We start from the raw sequence: 19,015 nt of genomic DNA, 5'->3' as shown, positions 1-19,015 counted from the left end.
ATAGTAGAGCTGACTTGACCGCCCAGTAATAAAAGGAGCTGAATTCAACACCATAATCAACTCAGAGCACATCCATCATGGTCGAGTTCTTAGAAAAGATTAAATCACCTCGAGCTCCAAGAGTGGCGGTGGCATTATCCCTGCGATAGCTGCATCAGCACGAGTTGCAAACTTGCCAACATTCCAGAGCTCAAAGGGTATCCTCCGGTAGGAAGTTTCATCCTCTGACTCAGATTTGTGAAACCTATTCTCCCACAGTCATGATTCAGCCTCTTGAAACCATCTCCGAAGCAAACCCTTCGCATTGAAAGTTGGATCACAAACATGTCAAGATCCTTATCTTTTTGGCCATATAAAATAATAAAAACAATATTTTCAGAGGAAGTCTTAAGTCAAATCCTTGATCTTTTTTCTCTTCTACCAATACAATGCTAGAGCAGTGAGAAATGAAGAGGAAGAAGAACAGCAAGCTGGTAGTTTGCATTAGGAAATCAATCAAAATGTAAAAGCATCTTGTTTTACTCTTAAGGACTAAGAAAGAAATCCGAGCCATCAAAAAGGGCAACGACCCCAGGCAAGACCACACAGAGCTACGAGGCCGCGTTTGCTTGCGGTTTCCTAGCAAAATTAGATCGATGTCAACATTCATAGCAAGAAAGAAATCAACACAAGGCGACGTGAGAATGACGAACAGAGGAAGGGTGACTCACCTGATCAGTTCGCGGCATCGGGAGTAGACGAGGATGAGACCCGTGGAGGTACCGAGGACGAGAGCGAGGAGGTCGCCGAAGGGGAAGCAATCGAGGGCAGTTATCCGGCAGAGAGAGGGAGGGGCATATCTTGGGGGGAGCAGAGGACGAAGGGACGGGCTGCGGACGAGAGGGCGAGGGCGAGGGAGAGTGGGTGAAGGGCCGCGAGGAGGGAGGGATCGTTGAGTCATCCCTCCCTCCCTCCCTCTCGCCGGCACCGAGCTCCGCCAGCTCGTCGCAGGCGATGCACCCGATCTCCGTCAGATGTGATCGCCTCGCCATTCTGCTCTCTTCCCCCGTCGACTAGAGGGAGGGTGTTTCTTGGGTCGGTCCCGGTTCAGATTCAAATCAGTTTATTGAACCGGGGGTCTAACCCCGGTTCAACCGATAATCAATTCGGCTCGCGTCCCAAAATCAAGCCATGGATGAACCCCGGGTGTCTTTGGCTGTGCCACGCGAATCTTAATGCACGTTCGTTGGAAGCTTTTCGCATTGCTTATGCGGTAGTAAGCACATTGACCAATAATAATAAACTTCAGATTGCAAAATATATATACTTGAAGATTTGATCGTTAATACAGTTGCTAAAAAGTCACAACAACACAGTCATCTTGTTCAGAAGTCACTGAAGAGAGGCAGCTGGGCAGCTGACGATACAAACAACATCTCCTCGGCCCCAGCGAGACAAGGAAGAAGCAAAGGATATGGTGTTACTACAACTGCAGGACAGCATATGGCAGGGAAAGAGCATCCGGGAAGGTTGTTATTCACAGGCAAATTTTGTACCAAAGCTGGTGAGGCAGATTGCAAATGCCTGGAAGGCCGAGAGTGGCTGCCGGTAATCCATGGTAAACAGGTCGTCCCCGAACTTACCAAACTGCAGCAGCACCGTCTCTTCATCCCCGACCCCTGGCGGTTGGCTGGCATCTGCAGTTGCCACCAGCTGAAAGTTCTTCACTGAGGCCACCGTGACCCGACCATGAAAGTTCAAGCACCAGCACTGCAGGTGCTCGTGCCACCGAGGAGCTTTGTTCCTGAGAACTAGGGGTACCCCACCACTATGTGCCTTCGGCTTTGGTGAGTCTTCCTCCGAGTTGCCCACGGGACATTCTAGAGTGCAATGCATCCTTCTTGGCCCTCTTGATTTAAGAAGGTTAAACTTATACGACACCTGTCCGACCTCAAAATTACCAGCAGGAACCTGTGGGCTAATTTGCTTGCTTGCAAATCGCCGGCTTGCTCGACTGCTTGATGCTTTTGCACCACTGTGTGGTGGCTGGCTGTCATAGATTCTAAAATTTGTACCCAAGAAGTTGGATCTGCAAAGAATTTTTGGGCAATGTGTTCAGATTCACGAAATTCATGCTTTGCTGCTATGAACTCGAAATGATGGGGCAAGTCTGCATATGCATGCACTTATTTTGAAGGAACAAATATACTTGCTGCAAAACTTGGTTTAAAAACTAGTGCACTTCTTCACTTTAGTAAAGCAGGAAAGCTGTGGAGTATGGAATATCCATGTAAGAATGGTCCTAGATCCTGTGGGATAAGTATCATCCGTGTAAGAATGGTCCTAGGTCCTATCCTATCATCAAAGGAAAGATGCATACTCCTTTTCCATCCCCACATGCGATAATTTCTCTTCAATTTAGATTGACAAAGCATTCAAGGGTAACACAATAGAACACTGGGCGCTGAGGAGAAAACTACACAGTTCATATTAGAGCAGCAAGGTAATATAAGTTTTAGAAACATAACACAGAATAATTATAAGATTACTGTCGATCTACCTATGCTAATAAATTTAAGAACCTACTTGTGAAATCTGATTATTCAAGTTCATTAGGCATATGACACTATGAAGTGCACAAATGCATGCGAGCCATATAAAATGCTTTTAATTCAGTATAGAATAGAACGTCAGAAGGGCAACTCCATCTGAAATTTCAGGAACATGCAAAAGTAAATGTACTCAAAACAGAACAGAGAACTGCAGAAGTTAGACTGTGGACTATGCAAGACCATGCAAGTAAACTAAATGCAGCAGAAAAGAAAGACTAACCTCAACTTTCCCACATATGCATTACTTCCTTGAGACAGGCCATCAACATCAAGAGAGATGATGTACTCAGTGCGAGCACCATGCCTAAACCGACGAGCTGCCAGAAGGAACTTTCCCTTATCCATAAATGCTGCAACAACAAAACCAAAATGTGCCAGCACTGTAGATACCAAAATAGAGAACATTCTAAAACATATAGATGTGTACAATTAAGCATCAAAACATATGGCTTTACATACTGCTCCCCTGCACATTAAAATTTGTCAGTTACAGGAACAAAAATATCATCAAATTCAACATGCTAACAAAATAATCTTTTGCATATCGTATGAAAGCTTGCTTGGTATAAATATCAAATATATACATCATTCCACATAGTGATTACTATATAATCTCCAAGAAAGCAATATACAAGCAGGTACAGTAGTTGCAATGACCATCACAAATTTGACAAAGAACAATCACTCGTTAGTGTTCAGTATAGTTACAACACGAAACATCAAGCCAAAAGAACTGAGAGTTCAATATAGGTGGACTCCTACTTGTGTAAATACCGGATTTTGTTAGTGTTACGCTCTGTCACAAGACCGCATCATGTTTCCCTTCATAACCATCCTTTATTATCATTACAACAACAACAACAACAACCTATAATATTTTAGTTACAACTCTCATGCAGCTCATTACATACATGTCTTTGAGGATTAAAACACATAAGCAACCAGACAATGTCTGATTGTTCATCAATTGTTGTTCATCAAATGATCCTGGAGGCTGAAATATAAATTTCTATCCTCATGCCAATGCCTATGGGTTTTGGACATCAGAATCCGAGTCCTTAAGCATATCTTAAGCATCGTAGCTACAGGGCAACTGCCATTAACACAAATGATATGACCAAGAGGTAAGCAACATGAACTATTTTGTTGAGTGTTACATGGAAGATATTTAAATAGATCTTCAGTTATATTGATTTCTCCAAATACAAATGATATTCCATGTGTCCTCTAATAGAGGGAAAGAAGCTGGAAAATGAAAGCAATGGTAAGACTTAGGCAGAAATAATATAACAAACTAAAGCGATTTCTGGCAAGGTGGAAAACCCATTTTGCCTATCAATAACTCGACTTAGTGATCCATTATATGAAATAAGCAGACACAGAAAGAAAAAACCATACAACTACTATATAACAAGACTTAAACTTAAAAAATTTTCTTATGATATACAATTCATCACACACCACCCACCAATTATGTGCAATGGTTAAGACATCAAACACTAAAATATAGAAGCCAAAAGAACAGAAGAAAACGGAGAGAAGGAAAGTCTTTTTATTTTACAATAATAAGTAAAGGAGGAGCTAACTTGTTCTGTAATGAACTCCTTCTATTCTATGTTCTGTATATGAAAATTTGTGTTCACAATTTGGATATCCAAAGAACTTAAAAGTCCACAGTGGAAAGATAACTTGTCACTCTAAGGAGTTCTACCAATTATGATTCTTGTCTATCGATTGAAGTTCTCTTCTCTTGGATGTTGTCAAAGTCAATATGTTCAATTCATGGAAAATATGCAAACTAAGAAGTTTCTAGAATTTTGATTTTTTTTCCTATACTGTTCTTTGAGGTAGCAATGTTTATTTGGCATTTATTTATACTTTTAGTACATCAATGCCATAATTTTATCTTTCAGGTTGTAAATTTTTTTCAGGCCATTTAAAGTTTCCAACTACGAACATTTTCTAGGCTGCATAAGATAAATCAACATGAAAATGAACTCAAGGTCAAGGTCAGAAATTTTGAAAAGAACTAGATGTAATTTCTATTGCACCTGTAGGAATTAAAAAACCAGGTGAAGGCTTACACTGCAAGAGAGTTTGTCCTGTACCATAATATCCACACAACACTAGGTAACCAAAAGGACTTGATTGACCAACTCTTTCAGCTAATAATTTAGTCATTTTCAGTCAGAAAAATGGTACATTATGTCCAACAAATAAATCACTAACCATTTCCTGTGTTCTTTTGCATCTTTTTATCTTGATTCAGTTGGAGTTCATATTCCCTAATAGTTAGGGTATATTATAAAATCAAATACCCAAGAATCCTACACCAAAGCAAGCAAAAATTCTTACACAAAAATATAATACCAACAAAAGCATCATACTTATCGTTTACTTACTTTGTGTCAAGCCGAGATACAAATAGAAGGTCGAGTTCTTCTTGTTCCTTTTAATAAAGCACTGGATCGGAATATCCGCTGGCCCTGGCTGCAATTACCACGATATTCACAATCAATCAACTGTCACATTCTATAAACAATTGTTAGAACAGAACAATCGAGAACAAGCAGCCAAAAAAGGGCAAAGATTAAAGAGAAATCAAGAAAATAAATTCAAGGTCACCAAACAGTTATCAAAATCCCAAATTCTTGGTGCCTCAGTAATACGACAAACAAAGAAAAAATCAGAGATTTTTTTTTCTACGAGATCCATTCTCAATTGGGAAGAGGGGCACCGAGTTACCTCCTTGAGGGAAGAGGGGAAGGTGATCTTGCCGGTCTCGAGCGGGGGGCGGACGATCCCTCTGGTCACTTCCCTCCACCTTCGGCAGAGACAGGCACAGGACACGACGTCCTTCCGCAGCGGCCACCGCTCCCCCCCGGCCTCCACCCGCTGCACGATCTCCCCGATCAGCTCCGGCGGCATCCGCTCCCACCTCCCGCCCTCCTCCTCCTCCTCCCCTGGAACCTCCAACGCCCCATCCCTACCTCCCCCATCTATCTCCTCCGCCTCCTCCACCTCGCCCCGCTCCCGCCGCGCCCAGTTTCTGGACTCCCTGAAGAGACCAAGGGACGATGACGAGACCCTTGATAAGAAGGCCCTTTGCTGCGACATCTCTCCTCCTTCCTTCCTTCGAGATGTCCAAGGAGGGCGACCGCGAGCGCGAGAAGGGCGATGGGGTGACCTTCTTCGCCCTTCCGCCCAAGCTGAGGGAGGGGCTTCGTCCTAATATTGTTTACGATTTGATTTGGTTTCCATAATAGGATGGATCGAGAATCGGGAAAGCAGGATGAGGCATGGGTACGCGGATGAGACTGGAGCAGTGGCCGTGGGGCGCCTTCGTCGCTCCTGTACCGGACCTCCATTGGACTTGAAGACCCCCCCAACTGGGCCCACCGGCCGTGGCCGTTGTCCCCACTGTCCTTTGAGTTGGCCTCCAAACACTTTCTCCACGCATTGAAACTTCCCCTTCAACTTACCATCCTTGTGATGCTGCCACCCCGACAAACGTTGATGGACCACCCAAGCTTTGACTGGTACGGCGTGCCATTTCCCGGAGCGGGTTGGGTTTCGCTGTCGGACTGTTACATCCGAAACTGATCAGCTACATTACATTTCCGCCCCCGATCAAACTCCAAATGACAGATTTATGCCTCCAATGTTTGGCTCGTCGTCCAAGCCTGGATGTGAACCGGAATCGAACCGAACCGAGTCAAATGTCGACATGATCGATCCTCTCGGACCCTTCCTTACAACTGGTCATGGTCAGATGCATATGCTATAAAGATGGACATGATGACACCCACACCCTCATCTCCAGAGGAACATGGAGGCAGACATGGACGCACGCTTGCATGTTTTGCCTCTCGAGTAGTCCCTCTCCATGGTCTGCCGCTGTTGGGTGCACCGGTAGCTTTCTATTTCTGTTGACACTGGACATGTATTCTCCTTGCTCCTGTGAGACACAGTCGCAGAACCACCACACCGACAATGGAAACTTCCAGTACAAAGTTATCAGATTCTTATAAGTCAATCTTAATTTTACTCACTTTCGATATAAAATTAATAAAAAATATTAATTAAAAAATAATAGACATCCAAAATAAATAAGAAGGATAGACTTATAGATAATTAGCAAACCTGATAGAACATCTATCATGTCTGCTAAAGCGAATGATCATGATAGGAATTCATCCACTGCTGGAGCATTAAAATGGACATGGACATGCACATGCCAATGATGTGGCCTCATCAACTCTCGAGGGAGTCGACCACTCGAGAACATCACCCAACATAATGGTTCAGAATCCACCAAGGGGCATCCACAACAACGACATGTGGAGAAGAAGAAGAAGACTGGCACGTAAGTTTCCTTCCAATGAGCGCTGCAGTGGTAAGGCGGCAGATCGAGAACGAGTCAAGCCGACATGCACTCCACGTATTGATAACTGTGACTGTCCCGATCGTGTGACAACTCATCCTTCGTATCGGATTAGTCGAAGTCAAACCATATATCAAAGTCACAATTTGCGTTCACAATATCGATCGCATAGGAAATAAAATCCATTTAAATCAAATCCAACTCACAGAGTAAGAAGAGAGAGAGAGAGAGAGAGATGACGTGGTGACAGGCGAGCCACTAAGCCAACTGTAGCGGCCATGTCACCGGACAGCTGTGGATTATTAGTGGGCGTGCGGAGGAAATCGTGCGACGGAGACAGAGAGGGAGAGGCGGAGGCACGACGAGGAGTGGTGGCGGTGGGGGCCGAGGGAGTTTTGCGCGACCGCTCCCGACGCCCGCGGCGGGCCCGCATTCCGCCCTCTCGTCCCCCTCCACCCACACGCTCTCGCGGAATAAAAATAATAAATAAATATATTCCCTGTTTTTTTAATCCAAGAAAAGGAAAAAGAAATATTTTATTATTTCTGGATGAAATAAAGATTCGGGTAGAGAGAAATTGCAGCAGTCGTGGTCAGAGAAGCGAACGTGTTCGACCCGGAACCGAAACGGGAAGACTCAGCTGTCACCGATGAAAGCGACACACTTTCTACCCGTATCAGACGAACATGCGGGACCCACCGGGGAATAATCCAAGTAGAGGTGGCGAAGACGGGTTCGGTTGGTGGCTGTTTGGTATTCTCCATCGTCGTTTCTCATGCTACGATACTTTTCTTGTTATTATTATTATTATTATTATTATTATTATGGTTAACAATTAATTTCCGACGAAAATAATAACAAACTCCACATCCACCGGATTCGGAGCTCGACATGCGTCGTCCTCCCTCCCCCAGCCTACAATGCAACCTCCCCTCCTCCTCTTCCTCTCCTTTTGATCGTCGTCGCACCATGTGAGCACCTCCTTTTTTGCCCCCTTTTTCTTTCTTTTCCTTGTGCACCATCTTTTGCTCCTCGGATTTATTGAGATCGAAGCATCCCTGGATACCTCCCAAAAGTGGGAGAATTCTATTTGGTCTTCCGGGTGCTCGTTCTCAGTTGGGTTGGATTGCTGATGCAGGTGTTGAAAGATGAGGGGCCCCATTTGAAGATTCAAGCTCTTGGCTTGCTTGAAGGCGCCGCTGGTAGGTGGTGATTGGGGTAAAGTTTGCTCCTTTTTTGTCTTTTTGTGTATGAGGACATTCCCTCGTCGATTTCGATCTCAAGAAGTCGAAGAGGGGGAGCTGTTGTAGATAGGTTTTCGTGGAAGAGAATTCGCCGAACGAGTTTGAGAAGAATGGGGGGTCGATGGAATCTGTTCCGTTTCCATTTACACAAGGTGTTATGCGTGGTCCTGATGATCCACCTCCTCAGCGATGAGTGCTTGTCGATCAACCTCGAAGGTATTCGTGCATGTTAATTTGTCGATGCATTTGTCACCGTGGTGTCGAAGATGATGGTGGTATCTCAAAAAAGGTTGGTTTTTTTTATGAAGGGTTATCGCTGTTGGAATTCCGTTCGAGAGTGGAGTCTGATCCTTACGGGGCATTGCAGAATTGGAATCCCAGCGACGACGACCCCTGCAATTGGACCGGTGTTCATTGCGCCGATGGTAAAGTAGTCACGTTGTAAGATCATCTCCCTCTTTATGCTGTGTCTCTCTCGATGTTGTGGTCTTGTGCATTTTGTTCTTCGTGGAAGCATTGGAGTAGGATGTAGCATTAGAATGGATGCTTAAACGATTATCGACGATCGACATGAACCAATTGCGCACAAGAATTGTCTTAATATGAAGCATTGTTGACTTCTAAAGTATTCAACCTTGATTAGTGTCTTCTGCTTTAAACTCACATCTTACATTCTGTAAAAGTGTTGCACATTCATGTGATGGTATCTTATGATGGGTTCAAGGTCTAACAATGTTGCACATTTGTAGGAACCTTAAAGAATTTTCTCTGCGAGGAATTTTGGCACCTGAGCTTGGGAATCTCAGTCACCTGAGAGCTCTGTAAGTTTTATTAATTTCATATTTAAAATAATATTTGCATAATATGTGGGTGGAGAATCTTTCCTTTCGTCTGAATATAGCCAATGTTGAATAGAAGGAACCATGATTTGATAAGATGTGTAAAATAAAAACCTGTTAGCATCAGCTTGAGTTGATCAAATATCTTTTTTGTAGAACTTTACAGTAACAGATATTTTTCTTATGAACATACAGGGAATGAAGGAAATATTCATAAGAAACTATTTCTCTCTACCTATTTCTGTTCCAGTAAAATGTCTGTGCCATCTGTTTTTATTCCCATCCACATCAACTTGCCAGTGCTCCATCTTTCTGATGCTTCTTGCAGAAAATTCTTCCTCGTAAACACCTATTAAGCATCTTACATGTTTTCCTATTATTTTGAGGGTAGCACATTCTCAAGCAAGGATTGTCATATCCATTACAAGTGTTTGACGTCTGTGTCAAGATGGCCTAGCACACTGTTGTATCGGCACAAGTATGGCAGCAGGAGAATAAGTGAAAAAGAAAAGAAAGACATGAAAATGGAATCACACAAGCTGCTAACACATTACAACTAGGCAACTCCTTGCACCTTCACAATCTTAGCAAACGGAACTTCTTCCTAATATTAGAAGGGCACAGTCCACTAGGCTAATTGTTGGCTGTCAATTTTAATATGTTCAGGTCATCAATAGCTTGGTTAAACTTAGTTTGATGCACTAGGATCTCTAATGTTATCATTATTTCCATTGTCATAATAACTAGTTTTCTGTCAACAGTGTACTTTACAGAAACAATTTTTATGGTGTCATCCCTAAGGAGATTGGAGGACTAACCATGTTGGAGCTCTTAGACTTGAGGAACAACATGCTAAATGGTACAATTCCCAAGGAGATTGGAGAAATTCTCTCTCTCAAGCATCTGTGAGTCTCTTGTTACAGATTTACAATTTTGCTTCATCAGCTGAGGAAAGTAACTTATGAGGAAATGTTGCTGTTTTCCTTTTGCAGTCTGCTTTGCCATAACAAGTTGCAAGGCAACACACTTCTGATCCAAAATCCTAACATGCACTTTGATCTGATGCATGATCAGAACCTTTCTTGTGATATGGCTAATAATCTGGGTCATGTTAACAGGAAAGTTAAGAATTGGTAAGTCACATATCCTTTTTCTACATGTTTCTGGAACCTATTCATGTTGATAAGCATGTAGGTAATTCTGATTCTCTTTCTTCGAGTAAATAACTTTAAGGTTAAAGGTGAATTGCACTATAATTGAATTGCACCATAGGTGATCCTCTTTCTGTTAACTTTATACTAAGAATTTAAATTATGAAAAGAAGCCATGAGATTCAATGTGTAATAGGCAGTGTGAAGTATTTCATGTAAGATTCATGCTTCAATGTAGCCAGGCTGTTTTCACGCAAGTTTATATCTCATATAGGCTGAACCAATGAAGCAATGATTATCTTTTCCCAAATGAACTTGCTTGTTCTGTTGATGATGTCAAAGTAAGGAATAAAAGAATTAAAATAGTCAACAATTAATAAACAATAATATAGTAGATACTGGGAAAAGCTTATCCCTGATTAAATTCTAAAGGACCTTTTCTGTATGTATGTTTGGTTCAATAGTGGGAAGGATCCATGCTGCCAAGCCAATGATTTATGCTTCTTTTGTGTAATTTCTGTATTTGTTTTGACCTTTCATATCCTTCGACATTTCTACTTGCGTTACTGTTTATTTAAATGGTGAAATTGTCAGATTGTTCTGGTCATATCAACCAAAATGTGGAATTGGGGTATGTATAAACCTATGTTCTTGACATTCTGAAATACTGCAAACTAATGTTCTTAAGAAATGGAAATAGTCTGACGCCAGAGAGGGCAAAAATGCATATGTAGCTTTGTATACTTAATCATGACTGCTCTATCATTATCATGAAAGCATGATAGTATTCTGCAAATACATGTAAAAGATCAAATAATGAACTAGTCACCCACAGGAGTAATGTGCAATTTTAATTTTTTTTCTTTAATCTGGCTAGAAGAATTTTAAAATGTATTATGGATATGACTAGAAATTAAGTAAATCCGAATTAAATTATTGGGAAGCAAAGCTGTTGTCGACAATAGCTTCTCACTAGAAATTGGGTAGGCCAAGGGACTCAAACTAATTTCTCTATTAAGATTCATCATTAGCTTCTATTGTCCAGATACTTGTATTTGCATTTTGACTAGTTCTTTTTTTTTTTTCATACTCTACAAGTAATCTGTATAAGTTGAAGGAATGGATTTTGATATTCACATTATTGCTATTATTATTAAATATCAGCTTCTGGGAGACTGGTTGGCAAACGCTGAAGAAATTTAACTCCTTTCTGATCCCATTTGAAGGAAGAATTATACAGATCCTTGACATTTCACCCCTGTAAGAATTTTTCTTCTACCTTTTTGTATGTTTTTATCTCGGCAATAACTTTTCTGATAGCTGATGACAATTTTTTATAAATGTCTCTCAAATGCAGAAGAGTTTTGCTTCCAAGCCTTAGATCTGAAGGAAGTCTTGCAGATGGACAAAAGGAAAGAAACAATTATTTAGCCAGTAAGTGAAAAAAATATATACTGTTGATTCAATATCGTTGACCACTAGAAGAGTTTTAACTCAACAGAAATTATAATATTTACTGACTGCAGCTGGTTTTGGTGAGCCATATATAACGTCAAATGTACATGTACCAACTGCACGCCGTAGGCTGGTTGAAGAAACCAGAAACCTCCCTGCTGCTCCTGGAAGCAATGGTCCTGTACTTCAAGCGGTCACTGTTCCACCTATTGCAAGTGGCTCATTTCCTGCAATAAGAGATAAATCTAAACTAAAGCCAGCCCCAGCTCCTATACCTCCTCAAACTCCAGCACCAGTTTCTCCTTCGAAAACTCCTCCTGAATCAACACCGACAAAGCCTACGGATTCTGCTGGGAATGATATTCCGTTGAACAAAAAATCAGCAACATGGTTATACGTTCTTGTTCTTCCGGCGGCTGCTTTGCTTCTTACCCTGGTGACATGCATGTTTTTGGTTTGCCGCAGCAAGAATTCATCTACTATAGGTCCTTGGAAAACTGGCCTAAGTGGTCAGTTACAGAAGGCATTTGTAACAGGTGAATCCCTTTCTACTTACTATGTTTGGTCGTTAATAATATGATACTTGTTTTGACATGTCAGGATATAATAACTATTTGATCAGGGTGAGCTATTTAGTTTCAACATTTTGTCTAGTTAGGCTCTTCTCATGTTTAGATTATCATTTATAATTAATTGATTCCAGCTCAAAACATGGGGATGTGCAGTGAAGTTGACTTAGTTTACTGGTGCTACATTTCATGTGATCTGTTCACCTAGAGTAAAATGGATGTATGAAAACAGAATTTGTATGAAGTGATCTTTAAGTTCGTTATCAGAATCTTTACAGAGAAGCCTTCTCCCATCAGGAAAATTATTTAGGTTGTAGGTAATGGGCATGCTTCAAGGCAGATTTAAGCACAAAAAATAGCTTATTGAAGAAGGCTTATTTTTTGCTACTTAGTTTTGGTGCGACTTAAATGCCACCTGATCTACTACCAGCAATATGTTCTATTCACTGGGTTATTGAATGCTTCATCTTTCCTGATGCACTGGTAGCAAGGGAGACTGTGCTTCTAATTAGTTTACACAGGGAAATGTTTTCATTGAACTAAATGTTTGTTCTCATGCATGCCAATACACCCAACTTAATATCTTCTCTCTCATACTTAAAGGGGTACCAAAATTAAAGCGCCCAGAGCTTGAAGCTGCTTGTGAGGATTTCAGCAATATTGTTGTCAGCTATCCAGATTTCACAATCTACAAGGGAACATTATCAAGTGGGGTCGAGATAGCAGTAGTATCAACCACCATCACATCTACCGATGATTGGTCAAGGCATTCAGAATTTCTTTTCAGGAAAAAGGTTTTTCATTCTTGGTATTTTTGTTGCAGTTTATCTTCTCTGCCTATACTCCACATGTTAAATTGATGCATGGCCAGTGCATTGACATATTTTCGTCCTCTTGGACATACAGATAGACACGCTGTCTCGTATGAATCACAAGAACTTTGTCAACCTCCTCGGTTACTGTGAGGAGGATGAGCCATTTATGAGAATGATGGTCCTTGAATATGCACCTAATGGCACACTCTATGAGCATCTTCATGGTGAGAAAAGAATAATGCATTTGGTGAAAGCTTGGCATCGAAGCAGTTAATGACAGACCAAACTAATAACAAATCTAACTGTTGTGCAGTAGAAGAATTTGAGCAACTTGATTGGAGTGCTAGAATGAGGATAATTATGGGGATGGCCTACTGTATCCAGCACATGCATGAGCTGAACCCATCCGTGCCCCATCCCAACCTGCAGTCGAGCTCGATCCTCGTATCAGAGGATTTTGCTGCCAAGGTGAACCAACAGTGTCTACAATATGGTGGCTCTATTAGATGCTAGGAATAGATGGATCTATGACTTATTCTTCTTGTTATATATGATTATAAGCTGATTAATCCCATGCAGATTGCGGATGTCAGTGTTTGGAAAGAAATTGTCAGCGAGGGAAAGACAAATGGAGACGATGACCTTGATCCCTCTGAATCCCTTTCTGCAGATCCTGCAGGCAATGTTTATAGTTTTGGAATCCTGTTGTTAGAAATAGTTTCTGGAAAGGTTCCATATTCTGAAGAACAAGACTCCCTTCTGAACTCGGTAAGCTGGCACATATCACAGTCCTGGTTACTAGTAGCGAGAGCCTTTTAGTTTCTTATTTCTTTCTTTTCCTCTTGAATTGTCCAAAAAGTGCTAGCATAAATCTTTTGTTTCTTAAGAGGACTAGATGATGTGGTAGCGGCTCTAAGATACCTGCTCCGCTGAAACAACAGGTTGTGGAGTACCTCAATGGTAATGGTGGTGTTGGCTCCTTGGTTGATCCCAGTTTGAAGACCCACAAGGAAGAGGAACTAAAGATCATTTGCGAGATCATCCAAGCTTGCATCAATCCCGACCCGAGCAAGAGGCCGACCATGAAGGAAGTTACTTCTAAGTTGAGGGCAGTGATTGCGATTTCACCCGAAGCAGCCACACCAAGACTCTCTCCACTTTGGTGGGCAGAACTCGAGATCCTGTCGGTCGAAGCGAGCTGATCCCCCTGAAATTTCGTGTTGCTCCATCCAAACCTGGACCTCTTTGTAGAACTACGCGGCAACTTTCTTGTATATTGGTCGTCCATCGTCATGTGAACCTCAATGTGCTCATCTTCCTGCTCTTTGTTGTACGGTTGAACCATCGGAGATCCATCATCCTCTTTCTTTAGCCATAGTGATCAATTGTGAACCAGGGGTCTTCCGCAGTCTATAGGCTTTGCGAGAGACCAGGGTGTGTCGATACAGATCTACTACGAACTTGAATATGTATAATCATTGTATGTTCGATTACCGCAACTTGGTGCATTGGGGACCAAGATTATATGACCAGAGTGTAAATTCCTTAATATTTCTCTGTTGTACTTGAGCTTTGCTCTCTCTCGTGGCTAACTGAAGTCCAGTGAGGAAGCGGAGGTGATGATGACTGCTGTTTTGTTTGCCTGCTCGGTTTACTCAAAACTTATTGCAAGAAGGTGGAATGCGTATGACTGCTGTTTTGGTGCCTGCAAAGTGTAGCCAACTTCTTGCAGAAGGTATATTTACAGATTGGAATCTTTCAATGAATACATCCAAATCATCAAATATGAAAGAAAACGATGCAAGCAACTGCTGCACAAATAGTGTATCTAATAAGATATGTCCTAATCGGTTATGTTTCTTCTCGCCTTACTATGAGCTCGAAGTGGCTTTGGCGACGGGAGGCGACTCGTAGATGAGGTGTTGCATCCCGGGCTTCAGCTCCTTGCTGCAGAATTCTTCGTACTCCTGTTCGTCCCCGGCCCTCTTCTTCACCTCCACCACCACAATTGACGGCGTTAGCTCGTATATCTCCACGCCGATGGTCAGCGGGCCCTTCTCTCCCTCCCTCGTTCCTTCCAAGCTGATCCGACAGGCCTTCCTTCTCACCTTGAAACTCATGGCCTTCGCAATATCCTCCAGTTTCGCCACGATCTCCGACACCGGCTCCTTGGACAGAAACCTAGTCTCCCCTGTTTCCTCGAACAGCCCCGACAGGTTGAAGCTCTTGGAGAAGGATATGATGTCGAACGCTGTGAGGCTCTGCGGCCCTCGCGGCTCACGCTGCTCGTAGGAGAGCGACGCTGGACAGGAGGCAACGGAGCAGTCCGATTCAGACCCCGATTCGTAGGGTTCATCGTTGCTCTGCGTCTGTTCATCTTCTGGATCACCCAGGCTGTGCAGTTGGTTGTCTTCGATGTAGAATTCGACGCGCCGGAACCCTTTCGTGAACCAGGGATTCGCCATGATCTCGGGGATGGTGATTCGGGTCTGGGGATTGACGTCGAGGAGGCGGTGGAGGAAGTGGACGAGGTCATCGGAGAACCACCGGGGGCACCGAAACACGCCCATGTAGATCTTCCGGTACATGGTCAGGAGGCTGCGGTCGGTGAAGGGGAGGTAACCCGCCATGAGTACAAAGAGGATGATGCCGCAGGCCCAGACGTCTACCTTTGCACCGTCGTAGCCCCTCCGGGAGAGCACCTCGGGCGCGAGGTAGGCCGGGGTGCCGCAGAAGGTGTGGAAGAGACCGTCGGCTCGCTTCTGCTCGGCCACGGCGGAGAGCCCGAAGTCGGAGACCTTCAGGTCGCCGCGCTCGTCGACGAGGAGGTTCTCGGGCTTGAGGTCGCGGTGGAAGACGCCGCGAGCGTGGCAGAAAGCGACGGCGGAGATCAGCTGCTGGAAGTAGGGGCGGCCGTTGTCCTCGGGGAGGCGGCCTTTGTTGACTCGAGAGAAGAGCTCGCCGCCGCGGACGTACTCCATCACGAGGTAGATCTTGGTCTTGGTGGCCATTACTTCAAAGAGTTGCACGATGTAGGGGTGGCGAACTCGGCGGAGGACGGCGATCTCACGCTTGATGTGCCCCATGTATCCGCCCTTGACGATCTTATCCTTGTCGAGGACCTTGATGGCGACGAGCTTATCGGTGAGCACGTTGCGGGCGACGTAGACCTTGGCGAAGCTTCCGGCGCCAAGGAGCTTCCCGACCTCGAAGCGGCCAAGGAGGAGGTCCTTGCCGTTCTTCCCTCTCCTCTCCTGCTCGCTCGTCGTCTTCTTTGCGGCCTCTGACATCAGAGATCGGATCCTAATCCTTCAACCTTCTGCTTGCTCCTCAAAGGCATTCAGATTGGGAGAGCGCGCTCTCCCTTCGCTACAACAACGATAGGTTTTTCCGAACGAAGTGGGATTATTAATGGGAAACGGAGAAAGCGTGACGGCGATGGGACGGAAACGGGGGACAAGTCGTCGGGTCTTCCGTTGGAGATAACGAAGAGTTGCCTTATTCTGTTCCCCTTCCGAACCAAAATTGGAGACGATATGTTGTTCCCAAATCAGTCGTTCCCACGACTCAACTCGCGATTCAAGCGACACGAAACGCGTGATAAGCAGAGCGATCACCTGGTCGTACCCCGAGTCGTGAGGCAAACTTCGAACGGTAGGTGGGTCCCGAGTTTACAACGAGAGAGCTATTAAATTGGGGACGCATCCAGCTGTTACTTTTAGATTCGCGTCATTCACGCAGCAGAACACACTCTATTCCACCCACTCGTTAACCTTTGTGATGACTGGGAGACACATGTGGGACCTCACGAAACGCAAACCAACTTTACCCCCATGATTTTGGTATCAGCACTCTTTCGTTCGCCTACCAAACCGACCGACTCTTGTAACCCGTCGACATCTACGGTCGTCTGGGCTCCACTATCTCCTCCAATCACATTGCGGCTAGTCGAGTAAGCCATGTCACACGGGTAGGCAAGCTATTGCTCTTCTGCCCGCGATGGTATATATATATATACGACTATTCTTTAATATATTATATCTTAAAAATATTTCCCTTAACTATAAATAAGAGTAACTTTAGTTCCCGAGACATACTACGTTGGATGAGTAAGAGGAGACTATTCTTTAAAATATTTTAAGAATATTCTTCTCAACTATAAATAAGAGCAACTCAATTTCCGAGACAAACTAAGTTGGCCGAAGATATTATTGTTTAAAATATTTTATATTTTAGAAATATTACCCTCAACTATAAATAAGATCAACTCAATTTCCGACACATACTAAGTTGGCAAGAGTAGGAAGATATTATTGTTTAAAATATTTTTCTATTTTAGAAATATTTCTCTCGACTATAAATAAAACCATATTAGTTATTGTTGAAGACTTGCTTCGATTGACTTAGTGCTAGAGCGACCACGCTTAGCATACTCTAGACTCTTAAAGCATGCAAGAAACATGTTACATGGGAAGTCATTATGATGGAGAATCCATCTCTTTAGAAGATATAGTTTTTAAGATGCAATGATATTCAATTCTATAAGTTGATCCACAATCTTTTCATACATTAATACACACATACAAATAAATATATATATATATATATATATATATATATATATGAATTTATGTATGCACATATATAACTTGTATGGAGAAATGTATATATACAGGTATTTATGTATATATATATATACATACATAAATACTTATATATTAACTTATATATATCCCAAATAAATGAGATATTATGATTTATTATTATTGATTTTGTTGTATATACAAAAAGAGTCAATGATTAACAAATTTTTTTAGTTAAAATTTAGTTTGGCATATGAGTGTATATATATACCTTAAAAGTTTTAAAATTATAATATGTTATTATAGTTATTTATATTAGTTTATGTAAGTTAATTATTAAATATAAATTATATTAATATTTTAAATTATTATGTACATATATTAATGTAGAAGGTAAGGCTAATCTATGGGTAACATCATCAATTTTATCAAGAATTTCATAAGGCTCTATATATCGAGAACTTAGCTTATCTTCTTAAACCTCGTAACTCCTTTTGTTAGTATCGTCTTTAATAATATCTTATTGCTTATTTCAAATTTTAAAGGTCTCTACTTATTATCGACATAATATTTATGTATGTTTTGATGCCTTCATACTTTGATAAATCTTTTTTTTTTGTCTATCTCTATTATTTATCTCACCAAATCTAATCCAAATTTTTTTTTCATCTATCTCATGCTAATGAATAAGTGATCAATAATTTCTATTATACTTCAAATGGTGTATTCCCGGTAATTGTTATTATAGGCAAACTCTATCAAGAGTAAATATTTACATCATAATCCCTTAAAGTCTTTGACAAGCTCATAACATATCCTCTAATATCTGAATGATTTTTTTTATTGATTATTTATATGATGAAAAGTAGTACTATAAGTTAACTTTATCCATAATATCTTACGTAGACTTATCCAAAATTCTGATTTGAATTAGGAGTCTCTATCTGGCACAATGAACGTTGACATACTATGGAATCTAATTATTTTATGGGTATACAATTGAGCATATTGGTTTATGGAATACCTAGCATGAATAGGTAAGAAGTAGGCTATCTTAATCAATCTATCAACAATGACTCAAATTTCATTGTCTTTTATTAGTTTTAGCCAAACATATAACAAAATTTATGCTAACTTCTTTCTATTTTCATTCGAGTATTTACAATGTTCTCGAGGTACTTGTTGGTCTATTTTAATTTATTGACATGTGAGACACTTCTCAATAAATTGAATTACGATTTTTTTGACGACCAATAATGTTATTTCATATTCTTGTACATTTTGATTGTTCCAAGGTACATTGAGTATAAATATGAGTATGTCTCTATTAAGATTTCTTGTTTTATGTCAGGCTCCTCTGATAAACATAATATATCTTGAAATA

At 41.8% G+C, this 19,015-nt stretch overlaps 3 protein-coding genes across 7 annotated transcripts; 1 reads left to right on the top strand and 2 right to left on the bottom strand.

The window, feature by feature from the left end:
• Window positions 1–1,272: 1,272 nt before the first annotated feature.
• On the bottom strand, window positions 1,273–5,942 carry LOC135617916 (tubby-like F-box protein 1). Of its 2 annotated transcripts, none has more exons than XM_065118682.1 (4): window positions 5,337–5,942; window positions 4,994–5,081; window positions 2,812–2,908; window positions 1,273–2,068 (listed from the first exon to the last, which is right to left on the bottom strand). In XM_065118682.1, the coding sequence occupies exons 1-4, from the start codon at window positions 5,706–5,708 to the stop codon at window positions 1,513–1,515; spliced, it is 1,113 nt and encodes a 370-aa protein (XP_064974754.1). In that variant the 5' UTR covers window positions 5,709–5,942; the 3' UTR covers window positions 1,273–1,512. The 2 variants fall into 2 exon arrangements, with proteins under 2 accessions (XP_064974754.1, XP_064974752.1); XM_065118680.1 differs by having other exon boundaries at window positions 2,812–2,941; window positions 5,337–5,941.
• Window positions 5,943–7,808: 1,866 nt separating this feature from the next.
• LOC135585487 (protein MALE DISCOVERER 2-like) lies at window positions 7,809–14,597 on the top strand. Of its 4 annotated transcripts, none has more exons than XM_018828979.2 (15): window positions 7,809–7,946; window positions 8,114–8,177; window positions 8,263–8,435; window positions 8,528–8,660; window positions 8,969–9,040; window positions 9,820–9,963; window positions 10,051–10,191; window positions 11,374–11,469; window positions 11,567–11,643; window positions 11,736–12,200; window positions 12,837–13,027; window positions 13,140–13,272; window positions 13,362–13,516; window positions 13,628–13,816; window positions 13,990–14,597. In XM_018828979.2, exons 3-15 carry the CDS (start codon window positions 8,330–8,332, stop codon window positions 14,248–14,250), a joined length of 2,163 nt encoding a protein of 720 aa, XP_018684524.2. In that variant the 5' UTR covers window positions 7,809–7,946; window positions 8,114–8,177; window positions 8,263–8,329; the 3' UTR covers window positions 14,251–14,597. The 4 variants fall into 4 exon arrangements, with proteins under 4 accessions (XP_018684524.2, XP_064974749.1, XP_064974748.1 ...); XM_065118677.1 differs by having other exon boundaries at window positions 8,260–8,435; XM_065118676.1 differs by having other exon boundaries at window positions 8,114–8,435.
• A 127-nt stretch (window positions 14,598–14,724) lies between these two features.
• Window positions 14,725–16,460, bottom strand: LOC135617915 (CBL-interacting protein kinase 19-like). The gene has a single exon (XM_065118679.1). The coding sequence runs from the start codon at window positions 16,336–16,338 to the stop codon at window positions 14,920–14,922; it is 1,419 nt and encodes a 472-aa protein (XP_064974751.1). The 5' UTR covers window positions 16,339–16,460; the 3' UTR covers window positions 14,725–14,919.
• Between the last annotated feature and the right edge of the window lie 2,555 nt (window positions 16,461–19,015).

This window comes from Musa acuminata, chromosome BXJ2-7 (assembly GCF_036884655.1).
Source record: "Musa acuminata AAA Group cultivar baxijiao chromosome BXJ2-7, Cavendish_Baxijiao_AAA, whole genome shotgun sequence".
In the NCBI taxonomy this organism is placed as follows: domain Eukaryota; kingdom Viridiplantae; phylum Streptophyta; class Magnoliopsida; order Zingiberales; family Musaceae; genus Musa; species Musa acuminata.
This window is presented reverse-complemented; position numbering and strand designations above follow the sequence as displayed.